The 27,419-nt window shown below is 40.4% G+C and overlaps 1 protein-coding gene across 3 annotated transcripts in view; it reads left to right on the forward strand.

Annotated features, from left to right (window-relative positions):
* Positions 1-803: 803 nt before the first annotated feature.
* The window catches only part of Tcerg1 (transcription elongation regulator 1), a 61,605-nt gene continuing 34,989 nt past the window's right edge, over positions 804-27,419 (forward strand). For 2 of the 3 annotated variants that reach the window (XR_002376977.2, XM_021150562.1), the window contains exons 1-9: positions 804-1,428; positions 8,654-8,879; positions 11,784-11,936; positions 12,758-13,211; positions 19,325-19,567; positions 23,797-23,859; positions 24,888-25,088; positions 25,566-25,678; positions 26,672-26,760. Coding sequence is in view for 2 of the 3 variants with exons in the window: in XM_021150562.1 (XP_021006221.1) it covers positions 1,370-1,428; positions 8,654-8,879; positions 11,784-11,936; positions 12,758-13,211; positions 19,325-19,567; positions 23,797-23,859; positions 24,888-25,088; positions 25,566-25,678; positions 26,672-26,760 (1,601 nt within the window). In the remaining variant the exon portion in view is untranslated. The remainder of the gene's footprint in view (positions 1,429-8,653; positions 8,880-11,783; positions 11,937-12,757; positions 13,212-19,324; positions 19,568-23,796; positions 23,860-24,887; positions 25,089-25,565; positions 25,679-26,671; positions 26,761-27,419) is intronic. The other variant, XM_021150563.1, reaches the window with a different exon arrangement.

Raw genomic sequence — 27,419 nt, forward strand, 5'->3', positions numbered from 1 at the left:
ACATTTTCAGCATCAAAAAAGAATTTCAGTTCCTCCAATTCACTTCCTCGTGTTAACTGTGAATCTTCTTTCTCTTTCTCCGGACTTGCCTCTTATGGACATTTCATATAAATAGAGCAATATAAGCAGTGGCCTTTTGTGTCTAGTTTCTTTTGTTTAGTATACTGCTTTCAAGGTCCATCCTTTTTTTTTTTTTTTTTTTGGTGGGTGTTTCAAGCTGAAAAAAATATTCCATCATATGGTTACCCATTTTAAAGCTATTTGTCAGCAGAGGACTGTTATCCCCTTTTTTAGCATTATGAATAATGGTACTTATTGCTATTGGAGCACAAGTTTTTGAGTTGGTAGAATTACTTTGGACCAGAGTGAAACTTTGATGTCACACTGCCTTGGGTTTAAGGAATTTACTAGCTTCATATATTGGGCAAGTAATTTAACGTGTATCTCAATAATAGCCAGTGTTTAGAATACTGCATTGCATATGTATGTGTATATACATATGTGTGTGTGTATATATATATATATATATATATATATATATATATATAAAGTCTGAGTAAAATTTATCATTATTTTGAGTTCAGTAATGACAGTGGTCATTTTTACTATGCCACTGAAATCCCTGGGGCTGACCTACTATATTTATAATTACTTCTGGTATCAGGGTGAGTTGATTTAGACAGCTTGATTTTTAAATTGAAGGAGAAATGCAAACCGAAGGAGAAAAGCTGTAAATTGTAGAGGCTTCCCTTCTCCAATTTACTTATTTTAATGCAGTAAATTATATAACACTTAGCCTGCAGTTGATTAGGTGAGCTGGAAGGTATGCTTGTAATTATTTAAGAACAAGCATATACAGCATGGTGATTTAACCTCTTGTTAATTGCAAGGATGAGAAATACCGCTTTCCCTAGCTACCGGGTAATTGGTTTAGGCGTGACCCACTTCGATTTCGATTGGTTCACCTAATGCACAAGGTCTCGGCTTGCGCTATTAGTGGCTAATATGGCTCCACATCTGGCTCCTGGAAGGCGCGCGGACACGTGGCTACGTTAGGCTGGGCGGAACTTGGGAGGACCTAGCTTTTCTTTCCGCAAGAGGGCGCCACTTATTCCTCCTTGCCAAAGTCCCATTTCCCATAAAGCCTCCAAGCGGCCAATCAACTGACAGTCTCAATACCGCTTTCAAAGTCGGCGGGCCCTTTGTCCAATAGCAAAAGCATATGCCAACCCAACGTCAAGATTGATGGCGAGCTTCACCAATCAACATATAGATCTCCGCTAGTCCCACCTTATGTGCGTGGGATTGACGATTCCTCCGACCAATTGGGAACGCCGGGTCGGCGGGTGGATGAACTCGGCTGTCTGTAATGGCGGAGCGTGGCGGGGACGGAGGGGAAGGCGAGCGGTTCAACCCGGGGGAGTTGAGGTAAAGGGTGCCACCTTCCTTCACATCGAAGCGTGTTGGCGCCCCAGGGTCTGGGGCTGGCTTCGGAAACCCGAGGGGACGGAGGGAACGGGAGTCGGCGGTGGGCCGGGGCCGGACCGCGTGGGGCTGGCGAAAGGGGGAAGGGAAGGCGGCTTGAATGAGAGCCGGGCTGGGGCTGGGCTGCGGCCTCCTGCGCGTGGTGGGGCGCATCCCGGTCCTTTGCGGGGCCCGCAGCCCCGGGCGGCGCGCTTCAGCCTCAGGCCGCGGCCCGCCTGCCATGGCGGGGCCCCGCTGGCCGCTCCGTTGCGCGACCCGCCACGGCCTCCTCCACGCCCTCCGCGGCCTCGCGCCGCCCGGCCTCCCGCGCCACCTTCCCCCCGGCCCCGCTGCTTCCCCCCGGCCCCCGTTTCCGATCCGTTTTCTTTTGTCAAGATTCGCAGCCCTGACCGTTCGCGGGGCCACGGAGCCCCGCTTCTCTACGGCTCCCCTCCCCGGATCCTCGCCGCCCGGCTCTGGAGGAGTTGTAGGCGCTTTTCACAGGCCAGAGGCGGTGCCAGGCCATTCGCTCGCCCACCCCAGGAGTCGAGGGGACTTGTCGGAGGGGTCGAGGCCGTAGATCGAGCAAAGGTTGGAGTTGGGAATCCAGGAAGCGGCTCGATCTGTCCGGGTCCCCAGCCTGCGACCTCGTCCCGTTCTACCCACGCCCCAGCCCCACAGAGGCAGTGACCTTTCTTTCCTTAACCTCCTCACTCAGTGCCTTTGCCGTTCGTGATTAAAGTTTGATCACAGTGGTCGGGAAGTGCCCTCTCTTTGTTCGATTTCCCCCCCCTTTGAGGAGAAAAAGAGGTCACTTATTTTATGTAGGTGCAATTTCCCTGAAAGGGAAGAATGCCATTTCAAATACTCAGTTCCTATTCTGAATTGTGCCCCTTCCAGAGTTTAAGAGGAAGACAGCAGTGTTGATTTTTAAGGACTCGTGTTTTCTAGAGTTCGGAGGAGAATTTTCTAAGGAAATGGAGAGTACTCTTGCTTAGAAGAAAATAATGGCTTTCAGGTTCAGAAAGTCACACACAGAAATCCCTTCTTTGGCAGGAGCAAGGTTTTGTCGTATTTCCGAGATTAATCTTGAATCTTTTCATATCCAGACATGTGTAGTAAATGACTGGAGTACATTTTCCGGGTCTCCCAGTATTCGCGATAGAAAGTTAATTTTGATCTCAAGAGGTTACTTTAGCTAGTCTCAGGGTCCTAGAGAGCTTTGGAGTGTCTTCAACCTTAGCGTAAGTAGCCTTGTAGACTTATTCCTGATAGTCTAGACTCTATAGACATTATCTGCAAAACTGATTCCAGTGAGGCTTTAGTTAGATGGCCTGCTGCAAGTATTTTGTCCCTTAGCTTCTGGTCTTAGGAGTTGCTTATGGAGCTGTGTATGGTGGCACACTTTCAGGAAGCTGAGGCAGGAGGGTGGTAAATTTCAGGCCATTGGTTACATGTGACTGACTGTCTCGGCTTTGCTGAGCACATTGTAGAGTTGATAATAAATGGGCTATTTATGTGGCTGTTTTGATATCAGAAACTGAGCTTTGGTTTGCATTTGCATCCCATAGGTGTTTCATAATGAGGTCTATCATAGAATCTGAGAGATGAGATGTTTAGTAGATGTGTGGTAAAGAAACCAATATTGAGAAATGGACATTCTATTGTCTTACTGCTCATTATGCATCCGGTGACAGTTACTGGGTAGGTACTGGTTATAAAGGGAGAAGTCCTTTGTTCCTAAAGACTTTTCAGTTTAATTGAGGTTGGTCCAAATTTGAAACTATACTGACCCCATCAAATGAGGAAATCATCCTGCAGGCGTGAAGCACTGTGGAGATTGTTGGTTGGGTTTGGACTAAATCCTAGGCTTCCATGATGATTTGCCTCCTGTGTGTATGTAGGTAGCATCTTTAGTTTTTTGCCCATTCAACTAAAGGATTTTTCTCTAAGGAGTTTGCTTATCTGGATAGATTACTCCTAGAAAAATATATTGGTATTTCCTGGTCTTTCTTTTGGGGGGAAAAAAAGAAAGGCAAGTTCTCTTCATGCAAATAGACTTCTTTTCCTCAGAAGTGTTGGAAGTGTAGGACATAGGATCTCAAATCCCCTGCAAGCGCTTTGAGATTCAGAGATGCAGTGTCACTCATCTCCTCTTGCTGAGGCCAGGGAAGTACCTTTGGAAGTTACTTCCTAGGTCTCTGTTTACTGCTGACACTATGACAGGGTACTTCAGACCTGCATTTCCTTACTGCGGAGAACAGGAATGATGATACTCTGGCATTACTAGACATTAGCTGCCTCAATAAGTTGTTTTTCCTTTGCAAAACAATGGCATTAAACTTATTTTGGGTTGGTGTAAGAACTGTGTATAGAAAATGCCTGTGTAACTAGGAAGTGTCCAGGGTTCATGATCATTAATAAACAATATTGTTCCTGACCACTATACTAAAAGGAACTGGGTAAAGGCAAGTGATGGAGTGCTTTATAGCATTTGTAGTGCTTAAACACTCAGAGTGGGTGATGGCCCAGAGGACCTGTGAGACAGGTGCCAGAGGAACAGGTTGAGATGACATTTGGGCTGAGTCTGAATAATGAACAGTAGGCAGTCATATAAAGATGTGGGAAGAACATGCCAAGCAGAGGGAACCAGGAGCACAGGCTACAACATACGAAGTTGATGTATTTGATGATCAGGCATACTGGAAGCTGCAAATGTCCACAACATCCGGGTAAAATGAAGCCTGATAATAGTTGGGTAATAACAACTTTACAAAGTGTTTCTGTCAGTTGCTGTTCTAGCTGCTTTATCTGTTTGTTTAGTCCTCACTGCAGGTTTTGGTGAGGAAATGTTGGAAGCAGCGTATAACCTCAGGACTTGTTCTACATATAATTGAAATCAGAAGATAGTTAGGCTATGGCAGCAGGATATTAATGGCAGATTTTAAAAAGAAATCTGGAAAATTAACTTAAGTGCCTTATATAGATAAAGCACTATGAAGCATTAGGAATAGTTGAAAATGATGGCATGATTTACTGTGTACTGGCTATTACCTTAAATTGACAGGGATTATCTCATTGAACAGAACTCTGAGATAGCTTTTATTTGAAATCTTCATTCATTTACATGGTAGGAAATTTAGACTTGGAAATTATATAACTAGCCTGATAAAGAACAGAGCTGGTATGGCTTAATGGTTCTAGAGGCCAAATGCTGGCCAAATTTTGAGTTGGAAGCAGGAAGTATGAAATTTTAAAGAAATTTAATATAGATTTTTTTTGAAGAAGAAGACTGACCAAAAGGATATCTAATATTAAGGCCTGCCTGCCTGCCTGCCTGCCTGCCTGCCTGCCTGCCTGCCTGCCTTCTTATCAAGACAGGGTTTCTCTGTGAATGTAGCCTTGGCTGTTCTGGAACTTGCTCTGTAGACCAGGCAGCCTGGAATTCAAAGATCCACCTGCTTCTGCCTCCTGAGTGCTGGCCTTAAAGATGTGCAGCACAGCTAGGCCAAGGTGCTTTTAAACTAAGCCTGAAACAATGTTCTTTTCTGGTTAAGCTTGCTTAGAAGGTATTCCAGGATGTTACTTCTGCCCTATACCTGCCCTATTTGCCCATCCCCCAAACTAATATTCCTTAAGTAATACTGGCTGGCAGAAGACACATCTTCCCACTAACAGCGGGTGGTTGCTTTTGACTCCTACTCGGACCAGCATAGGCTTGTTGGTTAAATATCCTTGGTGTAGTAGTGTTTTGGTCTCTTGTTCTCCTGACAGGCACTTTAGTTAGTTAATTTGGAATTCTTTTGATGGTAGCAGAATTGAGCTGTGATGTGAAATATTTCAGAGCATAAAGGGTAATTGTAAGCAGAGTTGGAAACTGTAGGAAAGTTGCACAGGACTCAGAGTGACGAGGAAAGCTTGTAGTACTAATTATTTTGTGTGTTTGTGTGTGCCTGCGGAAGAGACAGAGAAAAAGTGCATCTGTGGGTCTGTGCCTGCCTGTTGTCATAATGTGGAGGCCAGAAGACAGCCTGCCTCCTTTGCGATAGGGTCTCACATTGGCCTCAAACTCACGGGTTAGACTAGATTGGTGCCAGCAAGTGCTGGGAATCTTCTTTCCCTTCAAAGCACTACGCACACCACCATGCTTGACATTTGTAAGCATTTTGGGAACAGACTCAGGTGTAAATACTTTAGTGGTTGAACCGTCCCTCCAGTTGCTGATGATTATTTTCAGATAGGTATAAGAATATTATTGTTAATCTAGATTTTTGAATATGGAAATGTGGTTTGTGTGTGTAGTGTACAGACTTTAGCTTCCCAGAAGAGCTAGGTAGGTGCTCTAATTGGCTTTGGCAAGTTGAAGTTTAATAAGCATGTTTTCTTATTTATTTATTTATTTATTTTAGAGCTGAGGATCTTGGGTTGCCTAGAGTGACCTCAAACTTATGGTCCTCCTGCCTCTGTCATCATCCTGTCATACCCCTCCTCCAAACAGGGTCTTGCTATATATATAGCTCTTTCAGTTTTTTTGTAGCCCTGGCTGTCCTGGAACTTGCTTGTAGACCAGGCTGGCCTTGAACTGAGATCCTCCTACCTCTGTCTCCTGAGTGCTAGGATTAAAGGCATGTGCCACCACTACTTGGTGTCACTATGTAGTTTGGCCGTTACGTTGACAGGGCTGGTCTCAAACTCACAAAGATCCTCCTGCCTCTGCCTCCCAAGTACTGGGATTAAAGTGTGTACCACTATGCCCAGCCTACTTCTCTTTGAATTCCTAGGATTGCCATTAATCATTATGCCTAGCTATAATAGAAGTAATTATTAAAGGTTCTGTGTCTTGTCCTTGTGCGGTAGGTTTGTTGCAGGCAGTATCACCAAAGTATGTAGTGGTTTATATAAATTTTTTTTGTTTTGGTTTTCAAGGCATGGTCTCTATGTAGCTCTGGCTATCTTGGAACTCATTATGTAGACTAGGCTGGCCTAGAACTCACAGAGATCTGCCTGCCTTTGTCTCCCAAGTGTATCACTATGCCTGGCCATGAGTGTTTACTTATTTTTATTTTGTGTTGATGTTTTGCCTGCTTGTGTGTCTGACGGTGTCAGATCTTGTAGAACTGGTGTTACAGACAGTGGTGAGCTGCCACAGGAGTGCTGGAAAGTGAACTCTTTAAAAACTCTAAGTAACTTCTGAGGTCGAGGCCAGCCTGGGCTACACAGAGAAACCCTGTCTCGAAAAACCAAAAACACCACCACCACCACCAAAACCCCAAAGAACTCTTAAAGTAAGAGCAGCCACTGCGCTTAACCCCTGAGCCACCTGTCTAGCACCTTTTAGGAGTATTTCATGGGCCCTAGACCTTACAATATACTGGAGATTAATGAGTGAACAGAAGTTTTCTCTGAAGGGGCTTACAGGACACTGGAATTTTAATTCTTGCTTTACCACTGAACTAGCTCTGAGTGTTTGGACAGAGCAGTTCCTTCTGTGTACCCTAGTTCCTTACCTGTGAAATGGGATTGACACTCGTGTTCACCTCATAACCTCATAGAACTGTGACTAAGTCGCAGTGTGTGAAAGGAGCATCATATTCCCCCTGGCACATACATACTCAGCACTTTTAATCACTTAGGGCAAAGGTAAATAATGCTCTATGACAGTTTTTTGTTCAGATGCCATGGAGGGAAGACAGTAAGACGTTTGGCCAGAGCAGTGAAGGAAGGCTTTCTCCTTCAGACATATGATATTTGAAATGCCTAGACTATATCTTCTCTTCTAATCAGAAGTTATTTTTACATAATATTTTTTGTGTGTGTGCCACAGTGCATGTGTGAAAGTCAGGACAACTTTAAGGAGTTCTGTCGTGTGGATCCCAGGGATCAAACTGGTCATTAGTCGGGGCAGCAAGCATCTTTACCACTGAGCAATTTAATGAGCCCTCTTTCGTCTTCTAAAAAAGCTGTTCATGCTTTTGATTCCAGTGCTCAGGGAGTGGAGAGGAGGTGGGGGCAAGGAGGTATCTGTGAGTTTGAGGCCATTCTAGACTATATACATAGTGAGTTCTAAGACAGCCAGAGCTATGTAGAGACTCCCTGTTAAAAAAATAAAAACAAACAAACAAAAGACATTTCAGACTTTAAAACTGTATAAAATGGGAGACTTGCTTTATTTGTATGATGAATGCTCTTTTAAATTCTGAACTGCTTATGGTTAAGATACTTGGAGAGAGCTTGACAGTGGTGGCATACACCTTTAATCCTCGCAGGAGAGGCAGAGTCGGGCTGACCTCTCTTGAGTTTGAGGCCAGCCTGGTTTACAGAGCTAGTTCCAGGGCAGCCAAGGCTACACAAAGAAACCTTGTCTCAAAACAAACAAACCAAAAGTTGGAGCATTTCCCCCTAAATACATTTGTGTCTGTTTTCTGTGACTACAGAAGTAGCCTTGGTATCAAAGCCAACAGTTGATTCTTCCCTGCACAGTAGGTCCTGCTACCTTTTATATAGGACTGCCTCTGTTGGAGAAACTAGACCGGGTGGTGCGTCTGAATAACACCCCTCCAGAACATTCAGTTTTTAAAAGTGTGTTTGTGTGTATGTACATGTATATGTATATGTATATGTATAAACCACCACACAAATAGGATGGTTAGAGAGTAACGGGTGACTGGGTTCTGGGGATCAAAGCTTCGGTCACCAGGCTTGGTGGTAAGTGCCTTTATCTGTCGAGCCTTCTGAGTGTTCAGGCACATCCTATATTTATTATTAGAGGCTGTATAGTCTTGGTTGAACTGTGTGGAGTATCCCTCTCAGTCATACTTAATCATCTATCCTTACATAGACAACATTAATTATAATAATCTGGTATTGCTTCACTTTCTGATTAGTGGGTTTTTTTTTTTTTTCATTCTGTCTTGTGACTATAGGTACTATTGCAGGAAGGTATTTTAAAATTATCTAAATATTCTCCCTCATCTCCGTTCTCACCTCATTTTTACCAAGTGGTTACAAAATAATGCTTTCCAACTCTTGTTTGCATTTGACCCCTTTGGGAATTTCTATAATTCAATATTTTCCCAAGCCTAGAGATGGTCTTGAGAATTTGTGACATCATTTAAAATACAGCCCTCCATGTGACCTTGTAACCACAGCTTGTGTAAGTTGAGACTCTATTCACTGTTCTTTCACACAGGATGGCTCAACAGCAGGCCTTGAGGTTCCGAGGCCCAGCTCCCCCACCAAATGCCGTGATGCGAGGCCCGCCACCTCTCATGAGACCACCTCCTCCTTTCGGCATGATGAGAGGCCCTCCTCCACCACCCAGGCCCCCCTTTGGACGGCCTCCTTTTGATCCTAATATGCCACCAATGCCTCCTCCAGGAGGAATACCTCCACCTATGGGCCCACCACACCTACAGGTAAAGATTTATAGAGGTTGCCATTTCTTGGTTAGTATTAGTATCAATTTTATGCATAGGTTTTTGCCTTAAAATCCTGATTCTGTTTATTTGTGTTTAAAGATTTTTCTTTACTGTTTTTATTTTATGTGTATGAATTTTGCCTCCATGTATGTAATTGTACAGCAGGTGTGCCAGATACCCATTGAGGCCAGAAGAGAGCACCCAATACCTTGATCTGGAGTTAAAGTCTGGAGTTAAAGATGGTTGAAAGCCACAGTGTGGGTGCTGGAAATCCCCTTCTTTCTAGCCTCTAAAGATCTATTTCAGTTTTTAAATGTTTTATGTTTTAAAGTTGTGTGTGTGTATACATACACACATATATATTGTGTATATGTATACACACACACATGCACATATATATTGTGTGTGTGCGCGCAGGCCAGAAGAGGGCATTAGATCCCCTCTGAAGCTGGAGTTAACAAGCAGTAGTGAACACTGGGCATGGATACTGGGAACCAAACTTGGGTTCCCTAGAAGAAGAACAAACATTTTTTTTTTTTTTTTTTTGGTTTTTGGTTTTTCGAGACAGGGTTTCTCTGTATAGCCCTGGCTGTCATGGAACTCACTTTGTAGACCAGGCTGGCCTCGAACTCAGAAATCCTCCAGAGTGCTGGGATTAAAGACGTGCACCATCACATCTGGCTCAAGCAAACATTCTTAACCACTGACTCAGTTCCTGTTTTTTAATTTTTTGAGACAAGTTCTCAGTCTGTATTTCTGTCTGAACTTGACTTTACTGTGATCCTCCTGCCTTAGCTCTTAAATCTGAGATTGTAGGTGTGAGATACTTTATCAGACATTCAACCTTTAATTCTTTGAATTTACTAAGGAGATATCTGCATATATTTCTGTTGCTCCTTAAGTTACTAATATGGGAATCAGATCAGAAACTTAAGTGGTGACAGAAAACTACTCAAAAAACTTGGCTTTAATATACTAGTTTGTATTTATCTTTAATAATTTGTGAATTATCTTTTGAAACTGTCTTCTGTTTGGGAAAAAGACTTTCAAATTTTAATATACTGAGTGGAGGATATTTATCTTTCATGGTTTATATTGTTAGAAAGTATCTAGTAGGTGCAAATATATAATATATATTCTTCAGTAATTCTTTCTAGAAATGATGTCTAGGGTAGAATTTGGAGAATGAAAAGAGATTTGGATAATACTTACTTCTTCCTCCAAATATTTTACTATTAGAAAAAGATTTATTATATTTTTCTATGCAAAAACTTGGGATGTACAGAGAAGTCTTTCTTTCTTTCTTTCTTTCTTTCTTTCTTTCTTTCTTTCTTTCTTTCTTTCTTTCTTTTTTTCTTTCATCTTTCCTTCCTTCCTTTACCTTTAATTTGATGGGGAATTGCTGTTTAGCATAGGCTGGACTTGAATCCACCATGTATTCCAGAGTGGCCTTGAACGTGCAGTAAGTAGTTCTGCTTTAGCCTCTGGGTGCTGCGATGGCTGACATGCACCACTATTCTTGGCTAAACTTGTATTTTAAGTGGAAGCTTGTCTGTGAGGGATGTGGCATTATATTTACTTGAAGATGGGAAAGAACCAGTTTTTTATCTAGTGACTAGAAGTTTACTTTATATACATTTATGGTAGATCTTTTATAAATGGAGTTTGTGTTAGTGCTGGAATGACAGGAGCCTGCAAAAGTAACAGAAACAAGTTCAACAAAGCAGGCAGTAGGGCGGTGCAGCGAGAACTTAGAGGAAAGTGGGATTCAGCTATCTTGTCTAATTTAAGGTGCTTTTGGGTAATTGAATTTTTATATTACATGCAAATTATAGAAAACATCTCTTTAATCTTTGTCCAAAATGACAGTCCCAATATTCATTACTTCTGAAGTATATTCTTTTCTTTTTTTTCAAGACAGTGTTTCTCTGTGTAACCCTGGCTGTCCTGGAACTCGCTCTGTAAACCAGGCTGGCCTCAAACTCACAAAGATCCACCTGCCTCTGCCTCCTGAGTGCTGGGGTTAAAGGAGTGCACCCCCACACGTGGCTCTTCGTATTCTTGAAGAGTCTCTCCTTAGGCTTAACATTACCAGACATAGGCAGCCGCAGCTGCAGCTTTGCGGGCACCATACACAGCTTGGCATGGGATCTTGTTAGTAGTTACTGACAAGTGACAGTGGAGGAGTTTTCAGGTTCTGTTGACTCACAAGAGTGGTGTCCTATGTTTGGTTGATTTCTGAGCTTTCCACTGAGAGACTTGTGCAAGGGCTGAGTTCAGTCTCCAGTACTAAGACCAGAGCAGAACAAATGAAGCCTGAAGAAGTGGACAATTGTTTTCTGTATTGGTGAAATTCACTGACACTTAGAATGATGAGTGTTGTTATCACTGCATGAAAAATAGAATGGGAAATATCTTTTAAACTATAGTTTTGCTTGAAGTAAAAAACAGTGAGGGGATCTTGCTGTGTGGTTTTTGTAGAATATTGTTTATTATTAGTACTTAGTGATGAGTTGTAAATCGTTGATAAACTTAGTATTAAAACATAAGGGGTTGGGATGTAGGTCAGGAATAGGATATTTGCCTAGCGTGTATAAGGCCCTGGGTTTGATCCTGATCACTACAAAAATAAAAGCATCGATTTTCTTTTAAAGTAGTCTAGTGCATGAAAAGTGCAATGAAATATGAAGAACATAAAGTTTATCCATGATTGTATAACCTAAAATTAGCTCCTGTCAGTATTTTGACATTCTGGTTATTAATCATTTTATCACAGAGTAATCATTTTCTTATGCAGTAGTTGAATCTATTTGAACATGTAACTGTTTGCTTTTATAGTTATTTACTTTTGTGTAGAGTATGATTGTATGATTGGCAATAATTGTTTTTTTGACTTCACAGAGACCACCTTTCATGCCTCCACCCATGGGAGCTATGCCTCCTCCTCCGGGTATGATGTTCCCACCAGGAATGCCTCCGGGGACTGCTCCTGGTGCTCCAGCACTGCCTCCCACTGAGGAGATATGGGTAGAAAATAAAACTCCAGACGGGAAGGTAAATTATAGAACATACTCGTTGTTTTTATGGTGGCAAAGTAGTGAAGCTTTGGTGGCTTGACATTGTGGATCATTTGGCTCAAGCAGTGGCAAGGGTCTGACTCTGTTGCAGTCACATGGGGGCTGTATTTTAAATGATGCCACAAATTCTCAAGACCACCTCTAGGCTTGGGAACATTAGCAGGGATCAACAGGTAGTTGAGCTTGTAGCTGAGATGACAGCGAAAGGATACAGAACACAGAGGAGAAGGTGCACAAGGTCAGATACGAAGGAGCCGAGACTGTGGCTTCCTAAAGGCCTCGGAAGGAGTGAAACTGCCTGGTGAATTTCTTCAGATGATAACCATACACGGGAAGTGTTCTCTACCAATAAACTCACAGGAACCTAGATGGTTTTGGTGGGATTATCATTAGAGATTGGTCAGATAGTCCTGTTCAGCATATTCTAAAATTCCATAATTCCAGAAAGAAAACAGACTATGAACATGAGGGGCATTGTTTGTCTACATGGTTTAGGCATAGTATGCATTCTCACTTGGAAGAGGTGGTAATCTTCTCAGGAATAGTTCTTACATGGTAGCCAGAGGCCAATTTTGCCAGCCAGATCCTCTCATAAAGGTAGTGTCAGGCCTTCTTTGTTAACTTCCTGCACAAAATATGACATTGATTTTTCTCTTCTGTTGATAGATTATGAATTTTTATGAAAATTTATGAATTTTTAAAACCTTTTCTAAGGCTTCTTTAAAACATTTTAGGACAAAGTATACTAACATTTTTAATAATAGATTTTGTGATTATCACTTTTGACTTCCTCTGCAGGTTTATTACTATAATGCTCGGACTCGTGAATCTGCATGGACCAAGCCAGATGGAGTTAAGGTTATTCAGCAATCAGAACTGACGCCTATGCTTGCAGCCCAAGCACAGGTTCAGGCCCAGGCCCAGGCTCAGGCCCAAGCCCAGGCCCAGGCCCAGGCTCAGGCACAAGCCCAGGCTCAGGCCCAGGCCCAGGCCCAGGCTCAGGCTCAAGCCCAGGCTCAGGCTCAGGCCCAGGCCCAGGCTCAAGCCCAAGCCCAAGCGCAAGCACAAGCCCAGGCTCAAGCCCAGGCCCAGGCTCAGGCCCAGGCACAAGTCCAAGCACAAGCAGTAGGCGCTCCCACCCCTACCACCAGTAGCCCAGCACCTGCAGTGTCCACGTCAACACCGACATCTACCCCATCCTCCACCACAGCTACCACGACAACTGCTACTTCAGTTGCACAGACAGTATCAAGTAAGTACTGGCCTAGTGTGTGTTTGTATTTAGGGGGTGTGAAAACCAAATAAATACAGTATTCTAAAATGGCTCTGATATTTCTGGCATTACCCTTGATGTTACTTAAAATATGTTTTGATATAGAAATTTCTGAGTTAGAGAAAAAGAGACATTGTATGAGTAAATTATTTTCCCAAGTATAGTTTGTAAAGTTAAGCTGTAGAAGTACAGTTATTTTAATTGACCAACGCTAGTGACAAATGCTGTGGGGATTACAGGTGTGTGCCGGGTCCTATTTTATAGAGCTTTCTAATTGAGGGTTGAACAGAATGAGAAGTGATGTAGTTTATGGGATTGTTAGGGGAGTTCTGAGGCAGGAGAGTTGCTCAGTAGACTGAGTAAGAACAAGCCCAGGAGATGGATAGCTTTAAAAATCAGGCAGGTGTTCTGCTATGTTCTTCAGATTCTACCTCTGGGTGATACTGAAGTCCGAAGACTTTGTTAAAAGTTTTTCTGTAAACCTCTTTTAGAGAAAGTGGGCCCCAGAATACGTTATACATAAATACTGTTTGTATTGGCTTAGAAACACTAAGAAAGGAAAGAATTTTCAAGCATCTAGTCACAGTCCCAAGACTGAGAACTTTAAAAAAATAGAAGTGAGAGTATAAATACCAGATGTAAGGGCTGAGGAGAAGTAAGTTTTTTGTTTTTTAAACAACTATTCTGTAAATTGGTGGTTAGAATAGGGATGGCTCCTATAGATTCATGTGTTTGAATGCTTGGTTCATAGAGAGTGGCACTACTAGGAGGTATGGCCTTGTTAGATAAGGTGTGGCCTTGATGGAGGAAGTGTCACTGTGGAGGTGGGCTTTAAGGTCCCATACATATAAGCTCAGGTTAAATCCTCCTGGCTACCTATGGAAGACAGTCCCCACTTCTGCTGCCTTTGGATCAAGAGGGTAGAACTCTGAGGTCCTCCAGCACCGTGTCTGCCTGCATGCTGCCATGCTTATTGTTATGATGATAATGGACTGAACCTGTGGACCTGTAAGCCAGCCCCAGTTAAAAGTTTTCCTTTATACAAGCTGCCTTGATCTTGTTGTCTCTTCTCAGCAATGATACCCTAACTGAGACAGAAGTTAGTACCAGGGACTGGGGTATTGATGTGATAGGCCTGACTGATTGTTTGGAGAAAGGTGGATGTGGGGACTTTGGGCTAAATGGGTCATACCCGTGGGAACATGGAAGACAGTTGTACTGAGGGTGAATTGGAATTTTGAGGCCTGGCTCCAGAGGTTTCAGAGGAGAATGATTTTAGTATGTTGCCTAGAGATGGTTCTTGTTCTATCTGGTAAAGAATGTGGCTGCATTTTGCCCTCATTTGAAGAGTCTGCCTGAGGCAAAGATAAAGAGATTTATATTAATTGCATTGAAGAACCTTTTGTTCAGATATTAGCAAACTGAGAAAGGAAAAATATAAAAAATCTGGTCCAAAGGTTAGAGGAGCACCAGTTAGTAGAAAGGAACTAAATCCTGTGTTCAAAGACGTTAAGTGGAATTAATGACGTGGTGACCTTGGGGCAAGATCCCACCCAGCTAAGCTTTTTGTTTGAGTTTGCAGTTGTATGAGGGATAGTTAAATCATGTTATGTGTTATTATGACTTCGTTATTGTTTTCATTTGGATATAAGGAGATATGACTGTGTGTCAGACTGACAAAGGATGGATTGTGATGGCTATTCTCGGTTGTCAACTCTGCTATGTCTGGAATGAATTACTATTCAGAAATGGAGGGCATACCATAGTGGCCATACTTAGAAAGATCTTGTGAAAGGAATTAAAGAAAAGCTTAGGTCCAGGCATGGTGGTACATGCCTTTAATTCCAGCGCGTAGGAGACAGGCAGCCAGATCTCTGAGTTCAAAGTTAAGTCTCCAGAGCAAGTTCCAGGACAGCCAAGCTTAGGCAGTGAAAGAAATCATTGAAAATAGAAAGCTGGTGAAGATGTAATAGAGCAAGGGGCTTGCCCTGGCAAGCAGAACTGGCTGGCTCTGGCTCAATAGGCAAGAATAGAAGGGTTACTGGGACAGTTGATTCTGGTTAGCTGGAGCTAAGAAGTTAACGGTGATTAAGAAAAGACCAGCATCACTGAGGAGAAATCTGGGAAAGCAATGTTCCAGAGAGAGACTTTGTGCTGACTGCCAGACTTGGTAATGTGTAAGAATCACCCAGTTGGTACTGGTTTTTAAAATATGAAGGGGTTATGAACAATCCCTGAGGCTTAGCACTGTGAGAGACCAGGAAAGGCATTGGTGAAGGTGCAGCCTCAGTGGCAATTGAAGGCCCCAGGACTGAAGAGGGTCAGACAAAGAAGTTAAAGCTTGGCACCATGAAGAGAGCCTGTGAGAGGCAATTGGTGAAGCCTAGTTGCAGAAGACTCCAGCATATCAGAGATGCCAGTACCATGGGATGACCAAGAACAGCAATAGCAGTGGAGTGGAGTCAGCCAGAGCCTGGAGTGTGCCATAGAAGATAGAGCTGAAGTGACCCAAGCTCTTTGGAGGAGCCTAGAAGATCATGCATAGGTCCCAGACATTGAATCAAAAAGCTGTGAAGTTGGCAACCTTAAGATCCACAGCTGCCAGAGCTGAGGGATACCTGCTGAGGAAATTTGCAAACAGGGAGTGGCTTCATTCAGCTCAAGGGAAAGAATTGTGTTGTAGTCAACAAAGCTGAAAAGAGTTGTATATCAGACATGGAGATGTATATCCTATATCATGATATAGGAAGTATGATTTTATCAGCCTTTTGATTTTATAGGGTATTACAGTTAAGAGATGACTGTGATAGTCTATGGGGACTTTTGAAGTTGGACTAAATGTATTCTGCATTATGTTATGACTATAAGCCTATGGGGGCCAGGAAGTGGAATATGGTGGTTAGAATAGGTATGGCCCATAGACTCATGTGTTTGAATGGCCAATAAGGAATGACACAACTAGGAAGTGTGGCCTTGTTTTGGAGTGTGTGTGGCCTTGTTGGAGGAAGTGTGTCACTGTGGAGAGGTGGGCTTTGAGGTCTCATATATAAGTTCAAGTTAGACCCTGTGTGGAATCAGTTTTTTCCTGGCTGCCTGTGAAAGAAAGTCCCTTCCTGCTGCCTTCAGATCAAGATGTAGAACTCTCAACTCCTCCAGCACCATGTAGGCCTGAATGCTTCCATGCTTCTTGCTTTGATGATGGACTGAACCTCTGGAAGTATAAGCCAGCCCCAATTAAGTGTTTGCATTTTTAGAGTTGCCTTGGTCATGTGGTCCCATCACAGCAAACTCTTTAAGACAGTGGTATGAACTCTGTCAACTTTGACTGATCTTGAAGTGATGGTTGTTAATGCATTGCACTGTCTGCATTTCCTTATACTTTAATGATTGGTAGCTTCAGAAATTTGGGGATCAGTAGTGTAAGAAATATATACTGAAGGGATATAATCAATGGATTCAAATTTGAATTTATCTTATTGACAGAAGAACCAGCTGAAGAAGTAAGGTGTGTGTAATGAGTGTACACAGAGAGATGTGTGAATCTCCCTCCTGTCCCCAGGACTGGCGATGAACCCAGGGCCTTATGCATTTTAGGCAAGCACTCTGAATCCAGCTGGAGACAGATATTATTTAGTACTAGATGTTTTGCAAGAGTAAGGTATAAATGGAAGGAAAATTGTGCTGCCTAACTGGATTGTGATCTTCATCTTATAGTTTTTCATGCTGAGTGTCAAGGCAGAAACCTACCAGTGATTGATGGAGTATGTGGTGCTGATGGTGGGAGCACGGCCTTAAAGGCAGCAATACAGCACTGTGTGCAGGCTCTTGTTAAGGTCTCTCTTTGATGGCTTGGGAAGGGAGGTACTTCTTTAAGGGACATGCATGGCTATGTAGCTATTTCATTTGCCCTATGTGTGCTCCATTTCTGTATATAAAACTGTCATCAGTCAGTGCCCCTCTCTTTCCTGCTGTCTAAAGGACCTTTAAGCATAATAAAATCATGCTCTCTTCATTGCTTTCAGTACCATTTTTTTATACAATATGCCTGAATATTCTGGTACTGTGGTTCTAGTTTTACTTATTTTTCCACTTGAAAATAGTCACTGGTCTTTTTTAGAATTCTACACTGGGTTAAGTAGCGTGGATTATGGTATAGCACTCTAGCAGTAATTTGAGCACATGGAACTAGTAGGAGCTTACCTTGGCATCACTCTCAGGTTCTCCCGTGACTCTTCCTTGCCTTTATCCTTTTCCTTAGAGTCGTTACCCTTAAGCAAGGTTAGAATACTCTGTTGTGGGATGTAGGAATGAGTTGAGTGAATACTGTTTGCATCTCCTTGGTTGTAATCTTCCACCCAAAATTATATATTCCTATAAACTCGTTTTCCTGGCATTGGTCCTTTGGACCATAGTTGTAGTAATCTGAACACAATATTTTAAGATTTAGTTCTGTGAACTACAATATAGATATGTGGCTATATGGGAATAAACATTCAGACCACTTATTTTACTTGAAGTTGAGCATAGCTTTTTTGTTTTTTGTTTGTTTTGTTTTGCAAGTTTATGGAAACTGATCATGAAGTCAGCTTCCCAGGGAAATCAGGAAGAACAAGTATATCTATAGCCAGTTTAGTGGTCTACAGTTGCTGAATGGTGTATGTATGGGACTGGGCAAATGTTGCTTGTACTTTGTCTTTTTCACACTGTTACAAATTATATTAATATGATACTGTACCCTAAGGCTAGGTTTATGCTAGACCAACAATTCACTCCTGGGCCCCTGAAGATACTTGTTTGGCCCTGCTGTCTATTTAGCCAAGGTGAGTCCTCATTAACAAGTATGAAATCACATCCTCCCAGCATAAGTGAGGTTTTCATTTAGAAGCTAGAAGATGGGAGCAGACAGAGTTTTGTTTGCAGGTGGACAGTACAGTTGGACGGTTTGTATTCAACCCTGTGCTTTTATTAAAAATTAAAGTTGCTTAGAGATTGAGACTACTGTTAGTAATATGCCAGCTTTACTCTTTAGTCTGATATAGGTACAGTTTGATACTTTCTTTTAAAAAAAGGTCTCTGAAAAGCTAGTGAATTAGAGTGGATTTTATTTGGAAATAGGTGAATTATAAATAAATTGCATGTTTTATTAAATGTGAACCTTTAAAATGTGAAGTATAGATTTTATTTTTTGATCATTTCTATCTACTTTAAATAAGACTTCTACAGATGAAGTGTTTTATTTTTGATAATTAAAAATGTATTAGCAGAATCCAAATTACGCTGAATTTTACATTTACCTGTTCACACTATAAGAAGCACTTGTAATGTTTTTTTAAGATTTGAAATAATTGAGGTGTTTCTGTTCCATTCTTTCCTATCCAGACATTAGCTGTGTGCATATCCTTTCTCACTCTGTTCTTTCTTGCTTAGACAGTTCCAATACTGTAATGGATCTCTCTCCTTCCTATGTACTTACCCAGTTGACTCATGCACCTTCATTCACATTTACGAAATCTTGCCAATAATGTGAGAGTACACTGGGATATGCACTGACATGTAGTTTCCTACCCCGTGTAGTTTCTCTGCTTCAGCGCTGCCCTCTCCCTGCCCAGCAGAGTAGAGCCTTGCTAACCCTTCCTCCAGGCTTGTTGATGTGTGCCTCATGTCTTAGGAGCTGAGTGTGAACTTCTGATTGTGAATACTGCTCCTCCACCCCTTGCTTTACTCGGGCTTCTTTCAATATTTGCTTATTTTCTCTTTGGGTTCCTCTTTGAAATCTTGACTCGTTGAGGTTTAATATTTCAACGTAAGAATTTCTGTATCCTCCCTATATCTGAACAGACTAGGTCTTGGTTCTATTTTATGCCCTACTGTTGTTTTGTTTTTGTTTAAATTTCATGTGGCTATTTTTAAGCTTCTTGAAGATGTATTTTGTAACACATTTCTTACAGTTCATGAGATGATGGGCCCTTAAATATAGTGAGTGAGTGAATGAGTGAGTGGGTGGGTGGTTGAGTGAGTGAGTGGGTGAGTGACGGCAGAGTACAGTGAGAAGGGTCATGAGGAGTGATGCATGTTGTTTTCTTTTTCATCAGCACCCACAACACAAGACCAGACCCCAAGTTCTGCTGTTTCAGTTGCCACGCCTACAGTTAGTGTTTCAGCTCCTGCTCCTACAGCCACACCTGTGCAAACCGTACCCCAGCCGCACCCACAGACGTTACCTCCTGCTGTTCCTCACTCGGTACCCCAGCCGGCAGCAGCAATACCTGCTTTCCCACCAGTAATGGTGCCTCCGTTCCGTGTGCCCCTGCCTGGCATGCCAATCCCACTTCCAGGTAAACTCAGATCACACTTGATGTTCTAGCTGTTTCTCATTGTCAGTTTGTTCTCATGTGTCTGTTGCATTTGAAATTGCCTTGAATCTCACCTGTTTGAGATGGTTTTGAAAGATTCATGGCTAACTGCGATATTTTTTCTTAAGTTTTGGTAAATGTCCTTTTTTGTTGTTGTTTACATGTCTTATAATTAGTCACATTTAAAAATACACTTATTTTGGATAATAACCTCAACTAAATTCTCTTTGTTTGTAAATATGTTCTGAATGTGATTTTTTTATATATATATATATAAAAATATTGACTATGAAGTTAATAAATTACAAGCTATAACAGTGAGCACAGGTTAAACACTATATATCGTTCTAACACATCATATGCATTCAGTCTTAAGTTTTGCAACCATCTTAGGTAGATTTGCAGACAGGTTTAATTATTTTTTGTCTAGTGTCACGCAGTTTAGTGACAGTGTTAGGGATTTGATCTACCCTCCAGATCCAGGTACCAAACTCTTATTAATCATATTGTACTAGGAAGAATGTGAGTCGCTTAAGTGTGAACAGATTGATATAAGACAGAAATCAGAAGGTTTCTTTACAACATTTATGAGGTAGAGTATAATCTACATTATTTAAAAGTTTCTTAGGGCAGATTTGTGTATATTATTGTACAGGAAATTACGAAGAGGAGAGAATGAGTTAAAAGATTGGTGGAGAAGTTTTCCATTAGGGAATACATAATGGTATTGATGGGCATCCTAATTTGATTGCATTTGTTGTTGTCAAATGAGTGTATTTAATCCTTGATCCATGATTCATTCCTTATGTGTTGTAGTTGAAAATAGTTACCGTAGATAAGTTTTACAAGGCTAGCTTGGGGTAAGGATGAAGAAGACGACCCTGGCTTCTGTCTGTCTCTAACTTTCACACTTTCCTAAGGCTGTTGCTGTTTATTGGATAGGGTTCTGTGTAAAAGGAGAGGTGTGATGTGAGTACATTTACATAGTAAAAGTTTGCAAGAACCAAAAATTTAAGAACTGGTGTTTTTTTATTGGATTAAAAAATCTTTTACACATTATTGATATAGTGGTAGGTAAGTGCTAGAGAGAAAATGCCCTATATGTGAAGGTTAGAATCTCTAGTCATTTAAAAAATCAAGTTGTTTGGTACTAATGATTTTTTTCTTGAGTTATATTTAAGGCAATCTGAGTACTTTCCTCTGCATCTTATTTTTGTAGGAAAGTAACAAGTGTGGAATAGTTTGACACTTGTCAACCCCTTTTTCTTTTTAAAAACTAGTTATTATTATTATTATTAAGTGTCTTGCTGTGTAGCCCAGCCTACCCTAGAATTCACTTGTGTAGTCTTCCAGCCTTGGAATGATAGTCTGCTTTATAGTTAAGGGCAGTGTCCAGGCCAGCTGTAGGTTTTGAGTGTGAAGATGCTGAGCTCTTAGTTTGTAGAGAGCAGACAGAGGTGGCATGAGGATGCTATAAAAATACTTTGAAAGATTACTGTCCTCTGAAGGGATGTTCACTGTGTTCTATACGCTTTTACTAGAGCAGAGGAAAGGCAAAGGCTACATGTTATTAGCAAAGATTTGTGGAAAATGGAAGTTTGTCAAATCCCTCATTTTCATACCTTCTAATATGAAATAGGTGGTAATGACCACAAAACGAAGATGATGCTTGTGAAATTTGGCAATAAAAGACACTTTTAAAAGTGGCAACTACTAATATTTTGTAGATTAACTGGAAGAAAACTGATCCCCCGAGTGAGTGAGTGAGTGAGTGAGTGTGTGCGCGTGTGAGTGTGTGCGTGCGTGCGTGTGTGTGTGTGTGTGTGTGTGTTCGTGTGTATGTGTGTGCGCGCGCATGCACCTGTGCACTTCTGGGGTTTGAATTCAGGGACTTGTGCAGAGTAGGCAGGTGTTAATACTCCAGAGCTGTACTCCACACTCAAGAATTCTCCAGCAGTAGCAGTTGGGTTGTCTAAGCTACCAAGGTTTCATTGGAAGGTGTCTTATGGAAAGTAGTAGTAATATTTGTTGGTGCTGAGGCATTTCTGATTTGATAATCATTTTTTTATCATTAACCTTTTCACTAAGTTCTACAAGGTATTTCAGTGGGGGAAAAAAAGACAAAAACATTTATTTTCTCCTCCCCAAGTTTTTGTCTGTCATTATTTACAGTTAGATTCTACCTTTCCCTCCTCTTTATGTCAATTTTGTGTTAAGGTGAATTGGAAGGATATATTTGTGTTACTTATTTTGTAGCTTGAAATTGTATTTGTAATAGCATTGTCTGCTATAATAAGGATGAGTAAGTAGGAGATGACTAAGCTGAAGGAAAGTAGCAGAAGAATTAGATGAACTAAAAGGTGGAGTTGAGGGTGGTAACAGATTAGGAATAGAGGATCTGCTTCTAAAACTGAAATCTTACTTGCAGTTTTAAGAATCTTACTGTCATTGACATCAGAATCCAATATGCTAAGTGGAATTTTCTAATTTCCTAATAGAGCATATTTTGAGGACAGCATAATTTGTAGGAAAATTGGACAAAAACTTCCCCTTTAAAAAAAGGTTAGTATTTTAGATATGTGGTTATTGTGTGAGTATTCATAATATGCTTGTAATATCTTCAGGGAAACCCTTAGCTTTATCTGTTTAGGTTGAGAAGAAACACAAGCTAATAGTTATGTAGTTATGTAGATACTTAAGTTGGCTCAGCTGATTTTTATCATTGGCAGTTATGTCTGAATATGAAGACATTTGATTCATTTAAAGTTACATAATGAATTTTTTGGAGGATAGTTTAAGAGACTAGACTTTGGAAGAAAGTTTTATCCTATGGAAAGTGGTGGCTTAATAGGTTTGGTGATCCTGTAGATGGCAGTATTTATATTAACTGAAACTTACAGCCTGAAACTTCTTTTATGAAGTGAATTTTTTTTTATCTTTTGCTTTGTTTCAACATTAGGGAAATAAAACAATACACACAGCTTTCTTCACTCAGCGTGCTTTTATAACTCAGGGATTTTGTTTTGGTTCAAAGTTAGTAGGAAGTTTAGTGTTACTCTTTATTGAAATGGTAATGAAATGAAGGCACTTGAAAATTTGGTGCTTTTGGACGTGTGTGTGTGTGAACATCATTTAAATTATTTGAAAACGCAGAATTTTAATTTTGATTTTACTTTCTGAAATCAGTAGAGACTTCTTTTCCCACCCTTCAGCGGGAAAGTTTATTTTTAATTCAGTATTTTACATTTTCTAAAATTTGCAGTACCAAACTTAAGTTGTTTTTTCCAGGTACAAAACAGTAAAAATTACCTCCCTACGATTCTTCTGATTTCTATTTTTAAAACATTTTAAAATCCACATTCAATTTTAAATTTCCTCAGTTTCCAGCTTTTGTTTTCACCTTTTATCATCATTCTAATAAATCATAATGAGGTCTTCCTCCTTCTCAAACTGTACATAATATCTGTTCTTAATACACACTCCTTCAGCCAGCCTAAGTGACAACAGACAGTGTCTAAGAACCTCGGAGGGTCAAGTGTAAAGTTTTGGCCTGTCTCCGCTGTGCCATCCCATGTGGTGGGCACTAAACAGATATTTGACACTAGTTAGTTAATGCTACCGCTCTTTCCATCTATGCTTTTGTTTAACTGTCACTTCAGTGGAATATTTGAACCCATTTTATGCCTTAATTTTTTCTTATTCCCCCTACCCCACTGCCCTGTCTTTTCCTTTCTATTTTTGCATAGTTGTAAACCTTCCATTCAGCCCTAGCATGTGGTTTCAAATGAGCATCAGCATAGCAAAAGTGTCTTGTCAGTGCTGAGTCAGACAGTGCTGAGTCAGACAGACAGTGCTGAGGGCAGTGCCTTTTACTGACATGTAAGCATCCACAGCTGGGTTTGAGGTCTGGTGGGAAAAAGTCCCACACAAGAATTTATTAGTGTGTAACAAAGGGGGTTTCTTTTGTTGAATTTAAACATTGAGGTTCCTTCAAACATGAGAGCTGGTAGGTAACTGGTGTTATAGCTAGAAATAGCAACACTCGATTTGGCACTACTTCCCACAAAATGTAAAACTATTTTATTCCATCCTTGGTCATTCTCATTGGAAATAGATTCTAAATTGTAGTGGTAAATTATTTCCCTGACTCCCAGTGGTAGCCGACATACAATGGCAGCTTTCCAACCAATGCTTGCTTATCCATTTTACAGGTGTAGCAATGATGCAAATAGTCAGCTGCCCGTATGTAAAGACAGTCGCTACCACCAAGACCGGTAATTTTAAAACCATCTTAGTTTGTTTTGTCTGTAAGTTGGCATGGTAGTGAATGTTGTTGTTTATCCTTTTATTTATTTATTTTTGCCCTAGTGAGTGGAGCTTAAAAAAATACTTTTAATGAGCAGTTTAAATGCAGTTGTCATATTTGGCCAACACTTAATTTCCCAATTTCCTGTAGTATTAGCTTCTATGGTTCACAAAAGCAAATGAGGTCAGATCACTTTATATAATCTTAACTTATGTAATAAGTGTAAACAACTTCATTCTCATATTCATAACATTTAATTTTATTTTTGATGTATGTTTTTAAGTTAAATATAAAATGTCATTTCCATGTGTAAAATGATGTGATTACGCTTGCATGCAAGTGACTATGTGTGTGTGATATTTGTATATAGCATACATTTGCATTTTAAATTTACCAAAATAAGACTACCTGAAACCTAGATTCTAGGATTTTGTTTTCTGTTTGGATTCTTGTATCCATCCTTATATTAACAGTGTTTATTTAGCATTATAAAAAACAAAAATTGAGGCTTGCCTTAAAAATAGATCTGCCTTTTTAAGAAAAGGGTAATCTGATAGTCCACATATTTATCATTTGGAGTTGGTAATAGTAGTTTTACTTTAAAACTAAGAATTTTTATTCTGACCCCTCTAAGTATTTTAGAAGTAGAAAATAATTTTGGGTTAGGAATTACACTCAGTGACTGTTATCATTTCTTTAGAATTTTAGAACTTAAAACATGTATTTCTGTTTTTAGTATATCATGGTAGTTAGACATTGTCATAGAGGACACCTAAGCTTTTGACTGTTCTTAAGGTATTTCTTGGATCCAGTTTTGTATCCATTTGAATTTAGGCATTAGAATCAACAGTCCAGGGAAGTAGAGTGAATACTTATATCCCCCGTTACGTACTATCCTTGTTCCAAGTGTTTACTATTTACTAGGACGAGTTCACTTGTGGTTTTGTTTTATATTATGTTGTAATCCTTGGCTCTGACGCTGTGTTGCTTTTTTAGGTGTACTCCCAGGAATGGCCCCTCCTATAGTGCCCATGATCCACCCCCAGGTTGCCATTGCAGCCTCACCTGCCACCTTAGCTGGGGCAACAGCAGTTTCGGAGTGGACTGAATATAAAACAGCAGATGGGAAGACGTACTATTATAATAATAGAACACTAGAATCCACGTGGGAGAAGCCCCAAGAACTGAAGGAGAAAGGTAGAGTTGTTTTGTGACTAAGGACATAGTATGAACTCTAGTAAGTACACTGCTATTTGAAATTCCTGCTTTATAAGTTAAAAATAAGTTTTAAAATATTCATGTATAGTAACACAGTTTTCAGTTATTAGGTACTGTATAATTATATTGTTATGGAAGTTTATTATACTGATAACAAAATTTAGGTCTTTGGAGCCTAGTGTGAGGCAGACTCATAATGTTCTGTTGTGAGTCCCTGCTTCTCAACATAGTATTTTACGGATGGTTGCTGCACACAGTGCAGGTGACTTGAGAATATGTTCTCTTGAATTCACAAGTTAAAGAGGTTTCCAGTAATATTAGTGACAGTACCAAGAAGGGCAGTTTATATATATGGTTAACATTTAGAAATAGAATATCTCAACTGCTTATTTCATAGAAATTCTTTTAAAAATTACAGAAAAACTCTTGAATGACATCATCTTAGTTTTTTAACAGAAAAATTAGATGAGAAGATTAAAGAACCAATTAAGGAGGCCTCTGAAGAGCCATTGCCAATGGAGACTGAAGAGGAAGATCCTAAGGAAGAGCCTGTGAAGGAGATAAAGGAGGTAAAGGCCCAAGGCCTGAGTCGCCTGCCAGGGTTCACACACAACTGAACACATGTTTGCCCTCTATTAAAATAGTTGTCATCTGACTTCTGAAAGTTTGAAGTTCTAATAATTTTTGCTGTGGAAGCTTCATTAATTTTTAAAGGTAGTTCTAGTTTTTAATACCTTTTCTTTGAAAATTTCATTAATTTTTATATATATTTTCACTTTAAAATGTGTGTGTGTGTTTTCATTGCATGTATTTGTAGTATTTGTGGGTACCCCTGGAGGCTAGAACAGTGTATCAGATCCACTGGAGCTCTAGTTACAGGCAGTTAGGAATTGCTTTTTATGGGAACTGAGAACTGAACTCAGGTACCCAAGGAGAGCAGTACACACACCTCTTACAGCTGAGCCATCTCTAGCTCTTTCCTTCTTATATTTAGTCAAGGTACATTGAAAGAAGGATCTTGGGCTAGAGGTTGGACCTAATCTCCAAACTCTTACCTTGCAACACAATTAGTTTGAGGTAAAGTTAGAAGTACATCTTACGAGTTGAGTGTATTTCATCCGCCCTCTCCACTGTCGGTCTCAGTGTGCAATGGTCCTTTTGTAACACTAGAGTTCTGATTTTGGGAAGGTGCTTTTATTCTCTAAGATGGCAATGATAGCCATGTTTCAGTACTATAGAAGTTAGCAGAAAAAAACAAAACCAAAACCAAAACGATGTTAAAGGAAGAGGTCTTCTAATTTTCTCTACTAGTTATTTCAGTTGTAAGTGCATAGCTAGTATGTCTAAGATAGGGCCAGTTGTTGCTGCTTGTTTCTGCTGATGTGTGATTCAGCTCTTAATGTAGGGCAAGGATGTAGTCTTTTGAGAAATTCCTACTCAGAATCTGTCCTTGGAGTTCTTACAAGAGATCTTGGGTTGGTTTTCACTTGAGGTGTTTGTAATGATAGTTTATTTCTTATTTATCTTGTGTTATTAATTTGATATAATACGACTTCCCTTAGGAGCCCAAAGAAGAAGAGATGACTGAAGAGGAAAAGGCTGCCCAGAAGGCAAAGCCAGTAGCTACTACTCCTATCCCTGGTACTCCGTGGTATGTACTTAACTGATCAATTTTATTTTTTTATTATACTTGATTGTCTAAATGACATTTCTGTAGGAAGAAAAATTTGTAAAAGTATGGGTCAGATACATTTTTTTAACTATTGGATATTTTGATTTTTGTTGGGGTGTTTAGACTTAGAAATCAATTGCCATATGTATTTTCTATAATTATCACACATAAATCGTCTTCCTTTCATGGCCCTGTACTGATGTTGTTTGAACTACTGTGAGATCTTGTACCTGCTTCTTGCTGTTAATGTTGTAAATTAATTTATATGTAAGTGTATGCATGCATATGTAGGCTCTCACTGTAATTATTATAGCACTCTATAAATATGACTTTTTAATTATGGAGTAATCTTATCATTTCTTCCTGGGCTTGGTTTTTCTGCTCTTCCTCTGCCACAGTGGTGTCTCTTCTATGACTTGTCTTGCTTGTTTAGCCCTTACTGACTGCACAAATACCGACGTGTCTGTTCCTAAAGCTTTTCCTTGCTTTACTGCTTTTGCCCCTCCCCCTTTGCTCTCCCCAACCCCCATTTTTTTTCCAGTAGTCGCCCTGCATCTCTTTTTTTTTTTTTTTTTTTTTTTTTTTTTTTTAAAATTTTTTTTTTTTTTGAGTCTTTGTGGAAGATCAAATCCCGGCTG

This window comes from Mus caroli, chromosome 18 (assembly GCF_900094665.2).
Source record: "Mus caroli chromosome 18, CAROLI_EIJ_v1.1, whole genome shotgun sequence".
Classification (NCBI taxonomy): Eukaryota; Metazoa; Chordata; class Mammalia; order Rodentia; family Muridae; genus Mus; species Mus caroli.